We start from the raw sequence: 21,789 nt of genomic DNA, 5'->3' as shown, positions 1-21,789 counted from the left end.
TGGCGCCTGTCCAGTTCTGAGCCCTCCCCAATCATTGAAAGAGGACAAACTTGGGGCGCCTGGGTGGCTCAGTCGGTTAAGCGTCCGACTTCAGCTCAGGTCACGATCTCACGGTCCGTGAGTTCGAGCCCCGCGTCGGGCTCTGGGCTGATGATGGCCCAGAGCCTGGAGCCTGCTTCCGATTCTGTGTCTCCCTCTCTCTCTGACCCTCCCCCGTTCATGCTCTGCCTCTCTCTGTCTCAAAAATAAATAAACGTTAAAAAAAAAAATTAAAAAAAAAAAAAAGAAAGAGAACAAACTAACCCTTCCGCTCCCCCGCCCCTGCCCACCACCCCAGAAGCTCAGGCCTTGGTTTCCTCGCTTTCTTTGGGAATCCCCAGATACGCCAGAACAGCACAGCTCAACGTGGACCACGCCCAGCAGCTGTAGTTGCTCAGCAACTGCGCCAACAGCCTGGCCACGTGATCGTCCCGAAGGCCCCCCCCCCCCTTCAGGGTGTCTTCAAGGCGCCTGATCAGATTCGTGCCTCCTCAGGCCTCAGTCTCTTTGAAGCAGCCCACATCTTGGTTTGGGGACCCACGACGCCACCTCCTCGGTTCCTGGGTCCGCGGCTGGCATTCCTCCCAGCCGGCCCTCAGGCAAAGGACTGTCCCCGGAGCAGAAACGCGTCTGCGGGGTCCTTCCGAACGGCGGGCGCAGCGGTGCGGCGGCGTGGGGCGGAAGCGCGGTCTCCGGCAGCGGACTGGGAGCATTTGGCCGGGAGAGCGGCAGGTGAGCTGGCGCGGGGTCAGCGTCAGGAGCAAGTTGCTCCGGCTGGGATGAGAAATTAAACAATGTCAGATCTGGAAGGGACGTTGTAAGCTTTGTGCCCCTTTCGCTTTACAGATGAGTAAACAAGCGTGGAGCAAGAAAGGGAAAGAGACGCCCCCCCCAGCACAGCCCGCACCTCGATTCTGGGCTTCCCTCAATGTCGACCGTGCATAAAATTCCTTCCCTGGGCAGAGGTCGTTGTCTTACTGTCCAGTCCCATCTCATCCCTCTTCCATTTCTGCCTTCTTCACTTCTTCTCAACCAAGCTCCCTCCGTCCTTATTCTGTAGCGGGAAGCTGCAGTGAAGTTTGGTCACTAGTTTTGTGCAACTGTGGGCAAGTCAGCTATCTTCTCTGTACCTTGTAAGAGGCATTCATTCATTCAACAGATACTTACCGAGGTCTTGTTTTGTGCCAACACAGTTCTAAGTGAAAAAACAAACGACTTTGCTTAAATCATAGTTGAGGAGATGATAGTGAAAATGACGTGAACAGATACATGTGAAGGAGGGACTAGTGCTAATAGTAATAAAACAGTGAAAGTCGGGGGTTGGAGAATGTGTGTAGAGGGACTATATTTGTTGTAATGTTTATTTTGAGAGAAAGAGTGGGGGAGGGGCAGAGAGAGGGAGAGAGAGCCCAAGCAGGCTCCACGCTGCCAGCACAGAGCCGGATGAGGGGCTTGATCTCATAAATCGTGAGATCCTGACCTGAACCGAAAATCAGGAGCGGACACTTAACCTACCGAGCCACCCAGGCGCCCCAGGGAGGACCATTTTTATTTTAGAGTGACATTGTCAGAGAGTGACATTTTGGAAGGGACCTGAGTAAAATGAAGGAACACGGTATAATATCCAAGGGAAGAGCATTTGAGAAGAGAATGAGTGCAATGACTCTGGAGTAGACATTAGCTTGGTTTGTTCCATTAGCAGCCTTTTCTAAAAATGTGTGCGATTTCATGGATCTTGGGAGAATGAAATGAGCACAGATGTGATAGCTCTTTGGAAGTAAAAACAATCTCTATGCACATGAAAGTTACTATACTTACATTTAGTTACAAGTTTTAGAGCTAGTCCTTTACTTGAGATAAATATCACTATCTCAGAATTAAATATTTGAAACATTTATCCACTTCTACTTATGCAAGGTACTATCTTAGGCATTGGCAGCTAGGGACAAGGAATACAGGTCCCTGTATTCAAGAATGGCCGGGGTGCCTGCGTGGTTGTCAGTTAAACATCCGACTTCAGCTCAGGTCATGATCTGTGGTTTGTGGTTTCGAGCCCTGCAGGGGGCTCTGTGCTGACAGCTCAGAACCTGGAGCCTGCTTCAGATTCTCTGTCTCCCTCTCTCTCTCTGCCCCTTCCCTGATCACACACTTGTGCCTGTGCACTCTCTCTCTCTCTCTCTCAAAAATAAACATTAAAAAAAAAAAAGAATGGCTAAAATATAATGCTTGTTAACATTTATTGAGCCTGGGGTGGGGGCGGGGGAGAGAGAGAGAGAGAGAGAGAGTGAATGAATCCCAAGGAGGCTCCACGCTCAGCATGAAGCCAAACACAGGGCTTGATCCCACAACGCTGGGATCATGACCTGAGCCAAAATCAAGAATTGGACACTCAACTCTTGATTGACGGACAATCAAGAGGATGCTCTACCAACTGAGCCACCCAGGTGCCCCTAAGTCTCATACCTTTTTATGCAGTGGAGATTACTCCATTTTCCAGTTGAGGGAATAGATTTGGAGGAGTGCAGTAACTTACTTGAAGTACATCGTTATTAAGTGACAAAGTTAGGATTCAAATCTAGGTCTTTGAACTCTTTTAACCCTTACCCCACCTCTGATCTGTTATTACTTATAAACTGTAGGGTTGTTGGAGAGGTTAATTAGTAGTAAACTGTCATTCATGGCAGAATTAAATGCTGATTAAGGTACAAAAGGCTATAGCAATGTAGGGGAGTGAGAAATTGAGGATCTAGAAAAGCTGGAAGGAGGTGGCATTTGAGTTATTACTTTAAATAGAATTTCCATAATTGAAGTAGAGAAAACCCAGAAAATACTTATTAATTACAATGATAAAACTAGTAACTTGATATTGGAAAAGTCTGGGAAATATCACCATAATTGAGTGATTAAATTAACATCACCACTAATGAGACAAATTAAAATCGTGAACCACCTGATAAGAGATGCACTGAAAGGAACACTGCATTACTTCTGAGATATTCTGCCAAACAAACAAAGCCTGAATCTAATCATAGGGAGATATCAGGCAAGCCCAAATTAAGGGACATTTTACAAAACTCAATAGCCTGTAACCTTCAAAAGTGTGGTGTCATAAAAGTCAAGAGGAGACTGGGGAGCTGTTGTTGAATGCAAACGTGGGATCCTAGGTTGGCTTTTTTTGCTGTGCAGGACATTATTAGAACAGTTTGTGGGGGTGTCTGGGTGGCTCAGTCAGTTAAGCATCCTCCTCTTGGTTTGGGCTCAGGTCATGATCTCATGGTTTGTGGGTTTGAGCCCTGCGTCGGCTCCACACTGACAATGCAGAGCCTGCTTGGGATTCTCTCTCTCCCCCTCTTTCTGCCCCTCCCCTGCTCATGCTTGCTCTAAATAAATAAATAAACTTAAAAAAAAATCAATTTGTGAATGTTGAATAGAGGTCTGTGGATTAGGTGGTAGTAATGTGTCACTATTCATTTTCTGATTTTGATCGTTGTGTTTTGGTTATGTAGGAAAATGTCCTTGTTTGTAGGAATCACACACACTGAAGCAGAGGTTGGAAAACTTTTTCTACCAAGGGTCAGATAGTAAACATTTTAGGCTGGTTGAGCCATATGGTCTCAGTTGCAACTACTCAACTTTGCTGTTAACAGTGTAAAAGCAATCACAGACATTATAAATGAATGAGCATGGCTGTGTTCCAATAAAGCTGTTTTTATAGACACTGAAATTTGAATTTTATGCAATTAATTTGCACATATCATGAAATATTCTTTTGATTTTTTTTTTCAACTTTAAAAATAAAAGGCATTTTTAGCTTGGGGGCTGTACGAAAACCAGCAGTAGTCAAGATTGGCCACAGGGCATAGTTTGCTAAACTCCTACTCTCAAGTATTAGGGGGTGATGAGGCACTGTCAGCAACTTATTCTCAAGTAATTTAGGAAAAAAAATTATTTGTGCTACTTTGCAACTCTCTGGTATTAAATTATTTTAAAGTTAAAATCTTCTTAGTATCACAAGAATAGGAGAAGAGAAGGGAAACAGGGACAACAAGTAGAACAGCGAGGAGGGGAAAGTACAAGGCTTTGGGAGGAGCAGTCAGTGGGTGGCTGTAACTGGAGAGGAGATGTGTGGAGGGATACAGTCAACTGTAAGGTTAGAAATACGGGGCTGTGTTGTGGAGACCTTGGCTACCTTGCCAGGATCTAACTCCTCTTTTCCTTGAATTTTAGCATCATGGATACCGACTTGTATGACGAGTTTGGAAATTATATTGGACCAGAGCTTGATTCTGATGAAGATGATGATGAACTGGGCAGAGAGACCAAAGATCTTGATGAGGTAAAACAAATTTATTGCAATTTTCATCTTTCTCTTAAAAAAGAAAAAAAAGTACTGGATCATCTGTGCTCCCATAATATCCTGTGTACTTCTGTCACATTGCACCTTTTTTTTTTTAATAATTATTTTATGTTTATATATTTATTCTGAGAGAGAGACAGCACAGACCCCAACATGGGGCTCGAACCCACAGACTGCGAGATCATGACCTGAGCTGAAGTCAGACGATTAAGTAACTGAGCCACCTAGGTGCCCCAGTTTTTAATTTTTTTATAAGCCAGTTTTTTCCTTTTTTTTTTTTTTTAATGTTTATTTATTGTGAGAGGGAGGAATGGAAGAGAGAGAGAATCCCGAGCAGGCTCCACGCCCAACAAGGGGCTCAATCCCACAAGACTGGGACCGTGACCTGAACCAAAAGCAAGAGCTGGATGCTCAACCGACTGAGTCACCCATGTGCTCGATCCAAGTTTTTCTTTTTAAAAATATCTTAAAGAGAAGGGTGCCTGGGTAGCTCAGTTGGTTGGGTGTCTGACTTTGGCTTAGGTCATGATCTCACGGTCCATGAGTTTGAGTCTTGCATCGGGCTCTGTGCTGACAGCTCAGAGCCTGGAGCCTGCTTCGGATTCTGTCTCCCTCTCTCTGCCCCTCCCCCTCTCACTCTCTGTCTCTCAAAAATAAACATTAAAAACAATTTTTAAGAATATTTTAAAGAGAGGGGCGCCTGGGTGGCGCAGTCGGTTAAGCGTCCGACTTCAGCCAGGTCACGATCTCGCGGTCCGTGAGCTCGAGCCCCGCGTCGGGCTCTGGGCTGATGGCTCAGAGCCTGGAGCCTGTTTCCGATTCTGTGTCTCCCTCTCTCTCTGCCCCTCCCCCGTTCATGCTCTGTCTCTCTCTGTCCCAAAAATAAATAAACGTTGAAAAAAAAAAATTAAAAGAATATTTTAAAGAGATATTTTTCACCTTACCAGCAATTGGTGAATACATTCTCATTCAGATCAAATAGATAGAAAGTCTTTTTGGTCCTTATTCTATTTCACTCTTCCTAAGGTAATCATTATAACTCATGATGGCCTCATGGAAAGAATATGGGCTGGGTTATAATACAGTTAGGAGAGGTCACAGCTGATAGAACAGTGGGACCCAAAGAGTATCGATTAATGGATCACCACCAGAGGTGACGTGCCCCAGGCATCCATGGTTGGTCTCATCCTTTCAACCATTTTATCAATGACCTAGTTGAAGATAGAGAATTCACACATGACATAAGCTAACACACTGGATAGCAGACTCTTAATTCAGAGTGATCTCAACAAACTTGAATACTGAGCTAAATAAAGGAATTCATTCATTATTTATAATCACTTACTGTTTGCAAGGGATCATGATACAGAGAGAGCCAAGGCACTATCTCTGCCCTCCAGGAACCTACTGCCCACCAGGAGAGGTGAAGTATGAAAATATGTATAGCATGAAGCAGGGAGGGACAAGTGCCATTTAAATAATTTTATCTTAGGGGCGCCTGGGTGGCGCAGTCGGTTAAGCGTCCGACTTCAGCCAGGTCACGATCTCGCGTTCCGTGAGTTCGAGCCCCGCGTCAGGCTCTGGGCTGATGGCTCAGAGCCTGGAGCCTGTTTCCGATTCTGTGTCTCCCTCTCTCTCTCTGCCCCTCGCCCGTTCATCCTCTGTCTCTCTCTGTCCCAAAAATAAATAAACGTTGAAAAAAAAATTAAAAAATAAATAAAAAATAAATAATTTTATCTTAGTACTGTAGTAATAGTTTATAAGGAGGGATTATTTCTGGCTGGGATGACCAAGAAAGGTATCTGAGGAAGTGATGTTCATAGTGGAGCCAAAGACTGGGGAGGCATCTGTAGGGATAGAAAGTGGAGTGATTGGGGCGCCTGGGTGGCACAGTCGGTTAAGCGTCCGACTTCAGCCAGGTCACGATCTCGCGGTCCATGAGTTCGAGCCCCGCGTCAGGCTCTGGGCTGATGGCTCAGAGCCTGGAGCCTGTTTCCGATTCTGTGTCTCCCTCTCTCTCTTCCGCTCCCCTGTTCATGCTCTGTCTCTCTCTGTCCCAAAAATAAATAAATAAACGTTGAAAAAAAAAATTTAAAAAAAAAAAAAAAAAAAAAAGAAAGTGGAGTGATTAGTGGTTACCTTCAATTCGGGCCATGGAATTGGGGAGTGATGGCCGAAGGGTACAGGATTTCTTTTTGGGGTAACAAAAACGTAACGTCGTTTGGGGTGGTGGTTGCACAGCTCTGAATATATTAAAAAACCACTGAATTGTGCACTTAAAATGGGTGAATTTTGGGGAATGTCAATTATATTTCACTAATGCTGTTAACAAAGAAATACTTTAAAGAAAAAATGGGATCGCTTAGGCTATGTGTGAACATTCTCCCCTCAGTCCCTAGTGTTGAGTTCCTCCTACTCTGGTTCATGCTCCTTGATACTGTTGCTCGTGCAGGGTCCTGCTCTTGTTTAGTTTACTTATTAATTCCTTTTTATCTCTTTCTCGTGCCTGTTACCATAGTAATCATTATAGCACGTGCACGCGTGTCTCTGTTTGTATGATGTATAAAATGTGAGTGGTTGCATTGTTAACATAAGTACCGCAGTGGCATCAGGTTTCTGTGTCTTCCTGCTTCTCACTTCTTCCACCGGGCACTGCGGTGAGTGATGTGCTTTTGGATCCATCCTCTGGTGCTGTGTGTCCGTCTGGTCTGATTGCTGCTCGGTAATCCCTGGTGGGCATTGCTTTCTTCCTCCCCAAAAATAAAGCTGCAGTGGATATTCTCAGATATGTCCCTTTCTGTACCATGTGAAAATGCCTTTGGGTTACATTCCCAAAAGCAGAGTTGCAGATCCCCGGATCAGGTACATATTTAATGTGTTTATTTCAGGGGTTTAGTTTAGTTCAGGGGTTTTCACGAAGTGCAGTCAGATTGTTCCTCACCTTGCCTGCACTAGTCAATACTGCTTCCAGCAGAACAAGAGTTCTCGTAGCCTCCCTGTCCACACGGGACGCACAGGCTTTAAAAACGTTTTTGTTTTAAAAATTTTTTTGGGGGGGCGCCACCCAGGCGCCCCAAAACGTTTTTGTTTTGATGTAACAGTAAAGAGGTGCATAAGATTTTGATAATGGAGGGAGGAAAGAAGGAAGAACATTCTAGAAAGGAATGCAAGGAGCAGGAGCCCAGAGGTTGCATGTTAAGAGGAAATGATTTCTCCTCCCAGTTGCCACAGCGCAGTCCTTGGAGGACGGCTGCAGGGATGAAGCACAGAGGAGGAGGGACCAGACTCTGGAAGGCCTTGAATGGAGAACTGGGAGAAAGGGGTGACAAAAAATAAAAATAAAATAAATAGTAAAAATTAAAAAAATAAAAAAAATTTAAAAAAAGAAAGGGGTGACATGATCAAAGCACGATGCTGGGACCCTTCCTTTAGTGAAGGGAGGGTCAGGAGGCCAGGAGCTCATCACGGTGGAAGGGTGCACAGGTGTGGAGGTGGGGGGGGGAAGAAAATGGGAGCAGTGAGATGACTAGCAGAACACTGGTTATTAAATAGAAATGAGAAAAAGGCGCGTGTGTAGTTTTATTTTAGATTTGTCAAGTTTGAGCTACCAACAGGACACCCAGCTAGAATTAATTACAGGTAGCTGGAAATTATTACATAAAATCCTACAGTTAGATTCAAAATGCAGTCAGCAGTATGGGGCCGGAGGGAACTGGCTTAATAGCCATTGTGGGGCCACCACCAGGAGAATATGTACAGCTACCCAGAGAGCTAATGTAATGTCAGGTCACGTTAATAGAAGTAGAGCGTAAAGGTGATAGAGGTAGCCAGTCGGCATACCACTGGAGGGTTTCTTGTTCTTTTTAAGAAAGAAGTTGACGTGCTGGAATTTGTGTGAAGGAAAACAGGCTCCCACCAGTATATCCACCCACCTCCCTACCTCTGTGCCATATGCCTTCCCTCCTGTTCTTATGGATGATTTGTTTGCGTTCCTATCTACTAGAAACTAGGTCCCATCCCTTCTCACCTACCTGTGAGTTCTCCCCCTCCTGTGCCAGTTTTTCCTCCACTAGATCATTCCCATCAGCATATAGACATGCTGATATTTCATCTTAAAGTCCTCTTAACTGATCCAATATCCCCCTTCCTGTTACCCTGCTTCCCATTGCAGCATATCTCAAAACAGTTAGTGATACTTGCTGTCTCCAAATCCTCTCCTCCCTTTTTATGTCAAACCCATTTCTATCCTCTGCTTCTCCCATTCCACAGAGCCCGCTCTTGTCAAAGTCACTAGTGACCTCTGCCCCAGACCCAGTCCTCATCTTACTTGACCTATCTGCAGCATCTGACCCGGCTGATCACTCCCTCCTTAAAATCCCCTCTTCTGTTGGTTTCCCCGGAACCCCCTAGTTTTCCTTCTCACTGGCAACCATCATCACAAACAACTATTTTAATTAATTAATTAATTTATTTATTTATTTATTAAGTTTTATTTTAGAGAGAGCACATACAAAAGTTGGGGAGAGGGGGAGAGGCAAGGGGTGGGGTAGGAGGGGAAGGGGGGGGAGAGAGAGAGAGAGAGAGAGAGAGAGAGAGAGAGAGTATCCTAATGAGGCTCCACACTCGGCACAGAGCCCCCAACACGGTGCTCAATCCCACAATCCTAGGATCATGACCTAGGCCAAAATCAAGAGTTGGATGTGCAACCAACTGATCCACCCAGGCACTCCATTTTATTTTATTTTTATTTTTTAACATTTATTCATTTTTGAGAGACAGAGCATGAGCAGGGGAGGGGCAGAGAGAGAGGGAGACACAGAATCCAAAGCAGTTCCAAGCTGAGCTGTCAGCACAGAGCCTGATGTGGGGCTTGAACCACGAACTTTGGGATCATGACCTGAGCTAAAGTCAGACGCTTAACTGACTGAGCCACCCAGGCACCCGCACACACCCCGTTTTAAATATTATTTATTTATTTACTTTTTATTTGTCACAAACAGTTGTAAAATACTTTCATCATCCCAGAAAGAAGCCCCATACCCCTTAACCATTGCCCTACAATTCTCCCAGCCCTAGGCAATCACTAATCTACCTTCTGTCTCTATAGATTTGCCTATTCTGGGCATTACACATAAGTGGAATCCTACAATATGTGTGGCCTTTTGTGTCTGGCTTCTGTCACTTAGCATAATATTTTCAAGGTTTGTCCATGTGGTAGCAGGTGTAAATATTTCATTTTTTTTGTCAAATGATATTCCATTGTTTAAATATACCACATTTTATTTATCCAGCCATCAGTCGATTGACATTTGGGTTGTTTCCACTTTTTGACCATTGTGAGTAATGCTACTATGAACGTGTGTGTATAGCTTTTTGTGTAACTTAGGTTTTCAGTTGTCTTGAGTATACATCTATTAACAGAATTACTGGGTCATAGGGTAACTCTGTGGTTAACATTTTGAGGAACTACCAAACTTTTCCAAAGTGGCTGCACCATTTTACATTCCCACCAGCAGTGTCTGAGGGTTCCAGTTCCTCCACATCCTCACCAACACCTGTTATTATCTGTCACAAAGGTATTTTTCAAGAACAGCTCTGAATCTAAGTAAAAAATTTAAAGGTATGAACTTGTTCCCAGCTTCTACCTCTTATTTCTGACTTCTGCCCTTGAAGGAAGTGATTTTTCCCCTTAAAAGGATGTGTTATGATAAGCGATTTGTTTTCTCCAGTCTCCATCCACTTGTGATTCACATGTAGGAAGGGGCTAGCTTGAAGCAGGAGAGCCATCTGTACAGACTTGTCTTTGTAAAGGATCACGCAAGAGTAGAGCCTGCCCCACTGACTTCCTGGCGCTGAACTCAAAATAAGAAGCTGTCAAGCCTGTGAAGTCATTGCTCTTGAGTCACATAACATAGACGGTCACTGAGAAGGAAAGGTGTGTGCCTCTCAGGACCTCCTCCCCTCTCTTGCTCTTAGATGGATGATGACGACGATGACGATGACGTAGGAGATCACGATGAGGACCACCCTGGGATGGAGGTGGTGCTGCACGAGGACAAGAAGTACTACCCCACAGCTGAGGAGGTGTACGGTCCTGAGGTGGAGACCATCGTACAAGAGGAAGACACCCAGCCTCTCACCGGTAAGTCAGCAGGCACCGGGTCGTGAGAGGTAAGATCAAGAAAGCTTCAGTTCGTAGCCGTGGTCTGTGTGGAAAGTTCAGGGAATGAACTCATTCGTTTTTCTTCACTATGCTCAGTATTGCTTCTGAATTGAGATTTGTCTAACCCTGTTTTAACATGTAGTACAACTTGTAGCTTGTTACTAAGCAAATAGGAATTGCTTCTTTATTTATTGAATTTTGGTTTCGGTGCTTATGACTGTATTTTAAGTTCTTTGTCTGGTGTGAGCTGTTTTTCCATCCAAAGAATCCCAACTCCTTTACCCAGTCCACACAGTGCTGATCTTCCACTTCTTTAATCATTTTCATTCATCTTCTGGGAAGTGGTTGGATTTCATAAGCGCAAGGATAGATTTTGAACTGACACTGATCTCAGCCTATATCCAGTCCCTTGCCCTCCCTCCCACAAAATGAAGTCCAAACCCCTCAGTCCATAGTTTGAGAGCCTTCTCTGTCTTGTGCCAAACTGCATTCCCAAACGTGTCTGAACGTATGAGTGATCCTTGAGAATAACATAAATTGATGTCACATATCATACATTCTGAAAGCTCAGTCTACTGAAATGGGGCTCTGTATTTTTATGTTTTATGCCAACCTGCACATCACAACTTTTGTTTTCCTGCCTAGAACCTATAATTAAGCCGGTGAAAACCAAGAAGTTCACTCTGATGGAGCAGACTTTACCTGTCACGGTGTATGAAATGGAGTAAGTTACAAGGTTTCTCAGCCTCTCTGCACAAATAGTGTGGGTTCATTTTTCTGTGGAGGTAGGAGGTGGTTTGTGGTTGAAGTAGCCAATGAATTATAAAAGCAAAAATCCTCCCCTACAATTTGCCAGAATTTTCCTTGAGCATACATGGTTGCTGGACTATGTAGAGTCCATCTTAACTTTTCTCCTAGCTCTCATTCAGACTTCAGTCTTTTCTCTTCCAACCCCTTAGTTTGGTATTAGGAGCCACCCTTGGAGACAGAACTGGGTATTGTAATGGTCAGTGTTGAGACCACCAGAGCGCATTTTGACTTGATAAGATTGCTAAGTGTTTGGGAAATATAACAATTCTATATTTTGGAAAGGAGGGCACAAGTAGGTGGATACATGTGTAGAGTACTTAGACTCTTCATACAGCAGACTTTTGAAAATATTTTCATTGATGAATTGCATTTGTAAGGTCCCCATTATTTTGAAGTGCTTGTGACTCATTATTAGATAATGAAACTTAAAAAAAAAATGTTGACATCTAGTACATCTGAAAGAGTAGGGTCCCTTCTGGAATGGTCAGCTCACCTGCCCTCATTCAGCCGTTTTGGAAACAACTTTTCAATTATCTTCCAAACTTGCTTCATGTTCTCTTGTGTTCTCACTGGTGATTTTTTAAATTTTCCAATCTTTGTTTCTTAAACTTTTATATTTTATTTTTTTATTTTATTTTATTTTATTTTATTTTATTTTATTTTATTTTATTATTTTAGAGAGTGTGAGCTGGGGAGGGGGCAGAGAGAGAAAGAGAGAGAGTGAATCTTTTTTTTTTTTTAATATATGAAATTTATTGTCAAATTGGTTTCCATACAACACCCAGTGCTCATCCCAAAAGGTGCCCTCCTCAATACCCATCACCCACCCTCTCCTCCCTCCCACCCCCCATCAACCCTCAGTTTGTTCTCAGTTTTTAACAGTCTCTTATGCTTTGGCGAGAGAGAGTGAATCTTAAGCAGGTTCCACGCTCAATGTGGAGCCCAACACAGGGCTTGATTTCATGACTCTGGGCTCATAACCTGAACCAAAACCAAGAATCAGACACTGAACCGACTGAGCCACCTAGGTTCCCCCAAATTTCCAGTCTTTGAAAGCGGGCTAGAGATTTCAAAGAGCCAAAGTCCTCTGAAGGCTACCTGCCATGAGTAATGTGGGTGATAAACAAGACAGATAGTGCTGGTTTTGATCAAGATGGAACTCATTAACGAGATGGGGGTTTCTCAAAAGTTTTGTTAACTAACTCTGAGGACAATTTCGAAAGAGAAGCTCTCTCAGTGATTTTAAGTCCCCTTAGCATTAATGGAATAAATCTATAGTGTCTAACCTGGAGATTTTGAATGGGGCAGTCCTTGTGTGCGCGCCCGTGGGTATTCGTACTGGTATTTGGGTTTGCTTTTCTTGCTTGCTTTTGAAATCCCATGATTTTACTGGTGAAATCCCCATTTCATAGGTTGGTTCACCTCGCGGGTAAGTCTCTTCCGTTCCCAGAGCCAGAACCAGAACCGCGTAGATGTAGAAATTCACGTGTGCCTCTGAGTGCTCTCCAGTTGGTCTGAGAGTTGTTCCTGACAAAATACCTGAAACAGCTCTGTGCCACTCCCCACTTGGAAGCTTTTGCCCATGTCCCTTTTCTCTTTCCCTTTCTCCTTTCAGCTTCTTGGCAGATTTGATGGATAACTCGGAGCTCATCAGAAATGTGACCCTCTGTGGCCATCTCCACCATGGCAAGGTGAGAGAACTTTCAGCTACTTGGAACAGGATTTCTCTTAGTTCCTGCTCTTTTTTTCAGCCCTCAGAGTCACAGGTTGGGGTTTGAAGCCATAACATTGGACCTCCTGATTCTGGGGGGCCTCCATGCGTAGTGTGAATCCATTTTGTGAAATTCTAGCTTTTCCTGAGCAGCAGGTGGAGCCTGTTTCTAAGCCACTTACAGCCTTGTGTCTACATCTGGACAGAAGAGGGGAAATTGAGCCTTACTCTGATTTTATAAGTTTTCATTTCCCGGGGGAATGCTTTGTCCAAGAAAGATTTCATCTTTCATTTGAAAATAATCCTGTGGCTTCAGTGTTAATCCCTTGCTGTCCCATAATCCTCCTTGCTCTCCTCTTCCTCTCCTTATCCCTAAGTTATGTGGTGTATTGGGCACTGGGGGAGGGGTAGAGTAGATTTTCCTTTGTGCTTGACAGATCTTAACCTTCTCTTCCCTTTCAGACATGTTTTGTAGATTGTTTAATAGAGCAGACTCACCCGGAAATCAGGAAGCGCTATGACCAAGATGTGAGTAGAAATTCTGTGGAGGGTTTAGGATGAACCATTCAGAATATGGTGTCTCTCTCTTTCCCTTTCCTTCCACTTTCCCACTCTTGTTATAAATAATGACACCTACAAAGTGCTGCTTTATAATTGTAATCTCTATTCATAGCCTTTAAGAAAGTAATTTTAACTTTCTCAAGAGCATAGAGAATATTAACCTGCAGTATTTTTGGATGATCTGTTCTGCACTTGGGATCTTTCCTCTGTTCTGATATATCCTGACTTTTATAGCCTGTTCTTTCCTGTCATAGTATTAATAGTCTACTCTATAAATATAATACAATTGGACCTTGTTGTTTTCATGATAAATTTAAATGCCTGTGAATGAGGCCAAGTGTGGCTGCAAGTCTCAGAGCAATAAATGTTCTGTGTCTGCTAGATTGAGTGTTTTGATGTGTGGGGTGTTCCATAAAGGCTAGATATGTCTCCCTTCACCACTTTAGAATTCAGTGTATTTGATCAAATTGAGCTCTCCAGCCATACCTGGTCCTCGGTGACCACCCTAACCCCCCAGAAAAATCCATTCAGGAGCATTTTCCATCTGAGAGGGCACTGGTCTCATTGTTTGGAATTTCTGTAGAATACCCTTCTGTCTTCCATCTATCCTTCTGAGGCAGAAACCCTTGAGTTGGGAGCTGGTGGGGGAAAGTGATTGATGGTTTGTGTGGGAGAGGAGTCTGAAGTCAGTTGGTAATAGCGCTTCATTTTTTTTTCAGCTGTGCTACACTGACATCCTCTTCACAGAGCAGGAGGTAGGTGTTCCTGGGGAAATCCAATTGTTGCCCACACCAGACCCATCAGGAGTTCTATAGGGAATGTGGGGGAGCCTTTATACTAACACTTTGCTCTATACTGTACTCCCTCTCTCACTCCCACCTCACATCTCTTTATCTTGCTGCTTCTCCCAGTCGTCCCCTGATCTGTATATATTACTTGAAAGAGAGCTGGGCAGGCAAGCTTTAGGGTAGGTGGGGGGACCTTCCTACCCTTACTTTTAATTTGGCCTAGTAGGGCAAAGCCCAAGAGGTGATATCTACATTTCTGCAATAAGTTATATAGAAACCCAACAGGATTTTTTAAATGACATCATCCTCAAAACCCATGAGATGATTCCATCTATATGATGATCTCTTTCTAGGAATAGCTTCTCTTTGAGAGTGGGTACCTCTGTCGTTGTGCTTCTATTCTGTGTAAAGCAGTGAGCGTACCTCACTGTCTTTCCCATTCCAGCTGGTGGCTTTTTCTTCCATCTGGATCTTTCCCCTGTCTCTGACCCCTCTCTTTCCTCTCTCCTTTATTTCTGTCTCTGTTTCTTAAATGACCACATGGAAAGCTCAAGTTCGTAAGTGCGGTTTATTTACTGAAGGAACTTTGAACAGTGCAAGCTAATGATAAGTAATTAACAGATGTTAGCTTTTGTTTTTTAACATGTATGACTAGAGTGTTTTTAATACTTACTTCTTTTTATAACTTTTGGTTCCCAAGTTTTATTCAAGAACTCATACAAAATATTCCAGATAGGGGCGCCTGGGTGGCTCAGTGGGTTGAGCGTCCGACTTTGGCTCATGTCATGGTCTCACGGTTTGCAAGTTTGAGCCCCATGTCAGGCTCTGTGCTGACAGCTCGGAGCCTGGAGCCTGCTTCAGATTCTGTGTCTCCCTCCCTCTCTGCCCCTCGCCAGCTCACACAGTCTCTCTCAAAAATAAATATTAGGGGCGCCTGGGTGGCTCAGTCGGTTGAGCATCCGACTTTGGCTCGGGTCATGATCTCGCGGTGTGTGAGTTCGAGCCCCGCGTCGGGCTCTGTGCTGGCAGCTCAGAGCCTGGAGCCTGCTTCCGATTCTATGTCTCCCTCTCTCTCTGCCCCTCCCCTGCTCATGCTCTGTCTCTCTCCGTCTCAAAAATAAATAAAAACATTTAAATAAATAAATAAATAAATATTTAAAAAATTTAAAAAAATATTCCAGATAAATGCATTTTAATCTTTCTTTTCTTCATTGTGGTTAATCCAGAAGTAACACAATTCATAACTCTCTTTGTTGCGAGTAACTACATATAATCACACAGATTATTCTTCTTCAAATTAAAAAAAAATTTTTTTTAATATTTACTTTTGAGAGAGAGCGAGAGCGCAAGCTGGGGAGGGGCAGAGAGAGGAAGACAGAGGATCCGAAGCAGGCTCTGTGCCGACAGCAACTAGCCTGACGTGGGGCTCCAGCTCACAAACTGTGAGACCATGACCTGAGCCGAAGTCCGACACCCAGCCGACTGAGCCACCCTGGTGCCCCTCTTCAGATATTTTTTGCTGAGATATTTCAAACACCTTTTGGAAAAAAGGCACCTCAGAAATGACAGTAATCTTGCTCTTGCTCCTTTGAATGGTTACAACCCCTCCACCAACATTCCCGGCTTTGCCATTCTCTTTGATTCTCTTGAGGAAACTGCTCCAAATTGGCAGCATCCATGATTCCATCTCCTACAGAGTGGGTGCAGTCAAGGGTAGACTTCACAACTTTTTTTTTTTGCGCCCCTTTGTCACAAGCTTTTTCATGGGTGCCATGGTGGCAGCGGGGGCCAAAAGGGTCTAATTTTTTTTGAAACCCTAAAATGCAGCAGGATGTTTCGTTTCACTTATATAATGCTTTAGTTATTTTTTGTTAACCGTGTATTAAGATCGTAGGATCCTGGATTCTCTGTGAAGATTTAATCCCGCTTTACTTGTTCTTTTGGTTTTTTGTGTTTTGTTTTTTTTTTTAAGTTTATTTATTTTGAGAGAGAGAGAAAAACAGAAAACAGAGCGGGGAGAGGGGCAGAGAGAGGGAGAGACAGAATCCCAAGCGGGCCTCACACCATCAGCGCAGAGCCTCTCATGGCGCTCGAACACACAAACCGTGACGTCGTGACCTGAGTTGAGGTCAAGACTTGGGTGCTTAGCCGACTGAGCCACCCAGGCACCCCTATTTTTACTTTTGTTGTATTTGAACGAGACCTCTGCAAAAATGATGTTTAACACCAAGATAGCTCATCTTCAGGGTCATTCTGATTAGAGGCCTAGATAAAAATAACACTCAAGAAGAGACGTCAGCGTAACTACTAGCAACTGGCAAGCCCCTGGAGCAGAAGGAACTCCTGTTGCATAGGAAGAAATCCCAATGACCACTCTTTCTTCGTGATTTCAGAGAGGTGTTGGCATCAAAAGCACTCCAGTGACAGTGGTCTTGCCAGATACCAAAGGAAAGTCTTACCTCTTCAATATCATGGACACTCCAGGTGGGACATTCCTTTTACTATGAGAACCTTGCCCTCCTTGTTTTTTGTGCTCTCTTTCCAGAATAGAACAGAGCATTTCATCTTTGTGTTTACATTCCTTCACTTCTCCTTTCGTTGAGATAATTTCCTTTTTCACTGTCTCCTTTGCTTCTGACTAGTTAATTAGCAGGCACTGTGCAGCAGGCCTTCTATTTCGCTCCTCTCTTTGCTCTGCTCTAAAATATTTAAATATTAGGGAGTCTCATTCATTGACTCATTCCAGCCTGTGTCAGGCCCCATGCTAGACACTTGATAATGAAGGTGAGTCAGACATGACCCTGGCTTCGGGCACACTAAGTCTTTTGAAGGAAACCGTGGGGTCAGTGCATCAAGTGGCGGTGGACATACAGGTCACAGGAGCAGCATACCTTGCCCTGTGACAGACTGTGTCTTTATCTAATGGAAAGGACCAACTCAGGGCAGAGTTTTAAGTAGAAAAACTGGAGTTTTGACAGGTTGACCTTCTCATCCTCGGATGCCCAGTGCCCTAATACCTCTCAGCCCCTGTACCTGTCCCCCACCAGCAGCACCTTGGCTTATCTCTCATGCACCAGGCCCTCTTGCCCTTTCTCCAGCCTCTGAATCGTCTTGTGCCTCCCAGAACTCTGCTGACTGCTGATGAGACCTAGCTGGTGTGTGAATGTCGATGTTATTGCCCTCCTAGACAAACACTTCCTTCTTTTTGTGTTTGGGGACCCCCTGTATAAAAGTTTAATCCAAGCACATGACTCTACCTGGTAGAATTTTATATGATGTAGGGAGTTGTGGGGAGAAGGAAAAGGGCATGTTTGGGGGTTCACATGCTTTGCAGTGTTCCCTTAGGCTACCTACAAGTTAATTTGCGTCATCCTGCCACCACGCAGGTGACTTACTGGGTATTTGCCTTTCAGGACATGTGAATTTTTCTGATGAGGTCACAGCTGGCTTGCGCATCTCAGATGGAGTTGTCCTTTTCATCGATGCGGCTGAAGGGGTGAGTCTGCCGCTACCCTCTTAAGATCCCTCCTCCATGTTAGGTTTGCCCCACACAATGCCTAGTGCATTGAGTGAGCTGGGAACCAGAGATGATGAAAGTCTGTGGGATTAAGGCTCACGTTTGTTCTGAAATTAAGGCAGCCTATGAAGGTCACAATTACTTCTCAGTATGAGTTCTTCACTCCTTGTCCAGTGAAGGTCAAAATGATAGGACCCAAAATAAAATGACAAATGTAATTAAAAGAGGGAGGAGAGTATATTCGTGTAAATGGATTTTAAATATTAATGAGTTTTTCTTTTTTTAAATTTTTTTATGTTTATTTTATTTTTGAGAGAGAGCAAGCGAGCTCGAGCATGAGCTGGGGAAGGGCAAAGAGAGATGGGGACACAGGATCTGAAGCAGGCTCCAGGCTCTGAGCTGTCAGCACAGAACCCAGTGCGGTGCTCGAGCCCACAAACTGTGAGATCATGACCTGCGCCGAAGTCAGATGCTTAACCAACTGAGTCACCCAGGCACCCCAATGAGTTTTTCTAAAATAGAGTTTGGAATTAAAAGATTCAAGGCATCTTGTGTATTTCTAAATTGAGAGATTAGGTAATTTGGCTAACCTTGTTCATGTTGTCATTGGTGATTTTGCCAGCAGAGGGAGCCAGAGTTGCTTTTTTTTTTTTTTCTTCCCCCTCTTTCTATTTGATTTCATTTTGGAATACACATACTTTCAAATTTATTGAAAAGTTGGAAGAACAGTACAAGGAGTGCACCCTCATTTGCTTTGTAATTCTTTCTCTGTAGATGTATACATACACATATGAGTGTGTATTTTCCCCGTGAATTATTTCAAAATACAATATGTCAGCATGTTACCTAAGAACAAGGACATTCACTTACATGACCAAAATACAGTTCCCAAAATCAGGGAATTTAACATTGATACAATATTGTTGTACAGATCTTTTTCTCCACACCTTACAGAATTTCACTAACTGTCCCAGTAGTGTCCTTTATAGAATTTTCTTTTCTGATCAAAGATGCTGCCTAGCATTCAGTCCTCATGTCTCTTCAGTCTCTTAATTGGAATCATTTGATTGGAACTATTCAATAGCCTTTCTTGGTTTTTTTATAACGGCATTTTTGAAGAGTATAAACTATACTTGTTTAGTAGTATGTCTCTCTATTTGGCCTCGTTGAATGTTTGCTTCTGATCGCATTCAGGTTATTTTTGACCCAAGTGCAAATGTAGCTGTATTGTTCTTAGTCCATCACATTAGGAGGCCCATGGTGTTACTTTATCCCATTATTGGTGATGCTAACTTTGATTGCTTGGTTAAGGTGGGTTTACCAGTTTTCTCCTGTCTAAAGTTACTATTTTCCCCCTTGGTAATAAATAATTTGTGGAGAGATACCTTGAGGCTCTGTATACATTCTACTCCTTTTCAAACTTTGCCTATTAGTTTTATCATCTGTTAATTTTTTTTTTTTTTTTTAATGTAAGCTCTATGCCCAGTGTGGGGCTCAAAGTCATGATCCCGAGATCAAGAGTCGCATGCTCTACTGACTGAGCCAGCCAGGCACCCCAAGTTTTATCCCCCATTAATCATTGCTAGTTTATTTCCATAGTAGTTGCAAATGATGATTTTCTAACTCTTATTATTCCTTTTTTTTTAATGTATATTTATTTTTGAAAGAGAGAGAGAGAGAGACAGTGTAAGAGGAAGAGGGGCAGAGAGAGAGGGAGACACAGAATCTGAAGCAGGCTCCAGGCTCTGAGCTGTCAGCACAGAGCCCGACGCCAGGCTCGAACTTGTGAACGATGAGATCACCTGAGCCAAAGTCAGACACTCAACTGTCTGAACCACCCAGGCATCCCCTCCTATTATATTTTTTGGTTGGAATTCTATTTTGAGGAAGGGCTTTCCTTTCTCCCCCATTTGCTTATTTATTGTCAGTATGGATACATGGATTTTTATTTCATTCAGTGGGTTATAATCCATTACTTTCCTTACATATTTTGATGCTGTATCCCAGATTTGGTTAGGTAGAGCTCCTTTGTTCTTTTGACATGCCCCATCTTTTTTGGAGTACTTCCTTACTTTCAGGCACAAAAAGATGTTCTGGATTCATTTTGTGCCTTCCCTGCCCCAGTCCTGGAATCAGCTATTTCTTCAAGGAGCTCTGGCTCCTTGTAGTGGGGACTGGGATAGAAACAAACGCCATGGTGTGTTCACTGCTCCTGGGGTCCATTACTTCTAGATCTTTTCACTGAACACAGATAATACATACACACACACATCTATAACTATTTTTTTGTTTACGTTTTTATTTATTTATTTTGAGAGAAAGAGAATGTGTGTGAGTAGGGAAGGGGCAGAGAGAGGGGGGAGAGTGAGAATCCCAGGCAAGCTCTGCACTGTGAGCACAGAGCTTAATGTGGGTCTCAATCTCACAAACTGAGATCATGACCTGAGCCGAAATCAAGTCAGACGCTCAACTGACTGAGCTACCAAGGTGCCCCAACTATTTCTACACATGTATATTAAATGGGATAAATAATAAAAAAAGAAGAAATCGTATTTTCATCCTAATGCCCACAGTTCCATTCAGTACCATAGCTGCTTCCTAAGTCTGCTTCTGTCCCTTCTCCAGCACTGAGAAACCTGGCTCCCAGCATCATCAGGCTGTTTAGTTGTATCTCAGTCCTTCCAGGTGCCCTCTTTACCCTCTGCTTACACCCAGTAATCAGTTTCCCGAGGTTCTCTTTTCCTCATAGTTTGTATTTTCAGATAGTACCTTCTTTGGCTTTGCTCTGGACTTTTCTGCCCTTTTTGCTCTTACCACCACTTTCTGGGTCTTGTGTCTCTCAGGTGATGCTAAACACAGAGCGGCTGATCAAGCACGCAGTACAGGAGAGGCTGGCGGTCACCGTGTGCATCAACAAGATTGACCGGCTGATCCTGGAGCTAAAGCTGCCTCCAACTGATGCTTATTATAAGCTGCGCCACATCGTAGATGAGGTCAACGGATTAATAAGGTATAGGACCCGGGGCTCCTGGATGGCTCAGTCTGTTAAGCGTCTGACTCTTGGTTTCAGCTCAGGTCATGATCTCACAGTATTGTGAGTTCGAGCCCCACATCGGGCTCTGCACTGACAGTACAGAGCCTTCTTGGGATTCTGTTTCCCCCTCTCTCTGCACCTCCCCCACTTGCACTGTCTCTTTTTCAAAAGAAATAAACTTAAATTAATTAATTAATTAATTAATTAATAAGGTATAGGACCCCAGGTGTGGATTTCCTGTCCTCAGGAACTCTGTTTTTTACAAATCTTAACCTTGAACACCTCTGGGGGGCAACCCTGATTTCTTGGGAGTACATAACGAGCTTTTTGGACAAGGCTAGGGGCACATTCCAGGGCTCTATAGGGTTTGACTCCACAACCTCGGCCTCACTGACCCTGTGCCTTCACCGGCTGTACAGCCTAAGACCCACCTTCACTTCTGTGTTGTGTTCAATATCTGGGACTCTCAACTTGGTCTCGCCTTCACCCCATACCAAGTGTGTGAACCTGGGCAAGTGATGCTTGTAGAGCCTCAGGTTCTGCCTCTGTAAAAAGGGAATGAATGATAATAACGCTTACCTAATGGGATGTGATAAGAAATCAGATATTTGGAGCACCTGGTGGCTCAGTCGGTTGAGCATCCAACTTCGGCTCAGGTCATGGTCTCACAGTTTGTGGGTTTGAGCCCCACATCGGGCTCTGTGCTGACAGCTCAGCATGAGCGCACGTGCTCTCGCGCCCCTTCTCTCTTTCTCTCTTTCTGCCCCGCCCTCGCTCGTGCTCTGTCTCTCAAAAATAAATAAACGTTA

At 43.8% G+C, this 21,789-nt stretch overlaps 1 protein-coding gene and 1 pseudogene across 1 annotated transcript in view; one reads left to right on the top strand and one right to left on the bottom strand.

Moving 5' to 3' along the window:
• The first annotated feature begins 508 nt into the window (after nucleotides 1-508).
• The window catches only part of EFTUD2 (elongation factor Tu GTP binding domain containing 2), a 40,183-nt gene continuing 18,902 nt past the window's right edge, over nucleotides 509-21,789 (top strand). The window contains exons 1-10 of the mRNA XM_030295565.2: nucleotides 509-771; nucleotides 4,267-4,375; nucleotides 10,373-10,538; nucleotides 11,205-11,283; nucleotides 12,985-13,060; nucleotides 13,543-13,608; nucleotides 14,361-14,396; nucleotides 16,823-16,913; nucleotides 17,843-17,925; nucleotides 20,790-20,956. Coding sequence (XP_030151425.1) covers nucleotides 4,271-4,375; nucleotides 10,373-10,538; nucleotides 11,205-11,283; nucleotides 12,985-13,060; nucleotides 13,543-13,608; nucleotides 14,361-14,396; nucleotides 16,823-16,913; nucleotides 17,843-17,925; nucleotides 20,790-20,956 — 869 coding nt within the window. The 5' untranslated portion in view covers nucleotides 509-771; nucleotides 4,267-4,270. The remainder of the gene's footprint in view (nucleotides 772-4,266; nucleotides 4,376-10,372; nucleotides 10,539-11,204; nucleotides 11,284-12,984; nucleotides 13,061-13,542; nucleotides 13,609-14,360; nucleotides 14,397-16,822; nucleotides 16,914-17,842; nucleotides 17,926-20,789; nucleotides 20,957-21,789) is intronic.
• LOC116737753 lies at nucleotides 15,616-16,203 on the bottom strand (annotated as a pseudogene).

Source organism: Lynx canadensis, chromosome E1 (genome assembly GCF_007474595.2).
Source record: "Lynx canadensis isolate LIC74 chromosome E1, mLynCan4.pri.v2, whole genome shotgun sequence".
In the NCBI taxonomy this organism is placed as follows: domain Eukaryota; kingdom Metazoa; phylum Chordata; class Mammalia; order Carnivora; family Felidae; genus Lynx; species Lynx canadensis.
The sequence above is the reverse complement of the archived record's forward strand: the minus strand, read 5'-3'. Positions and strand labels throughout refer to the sequence as shown.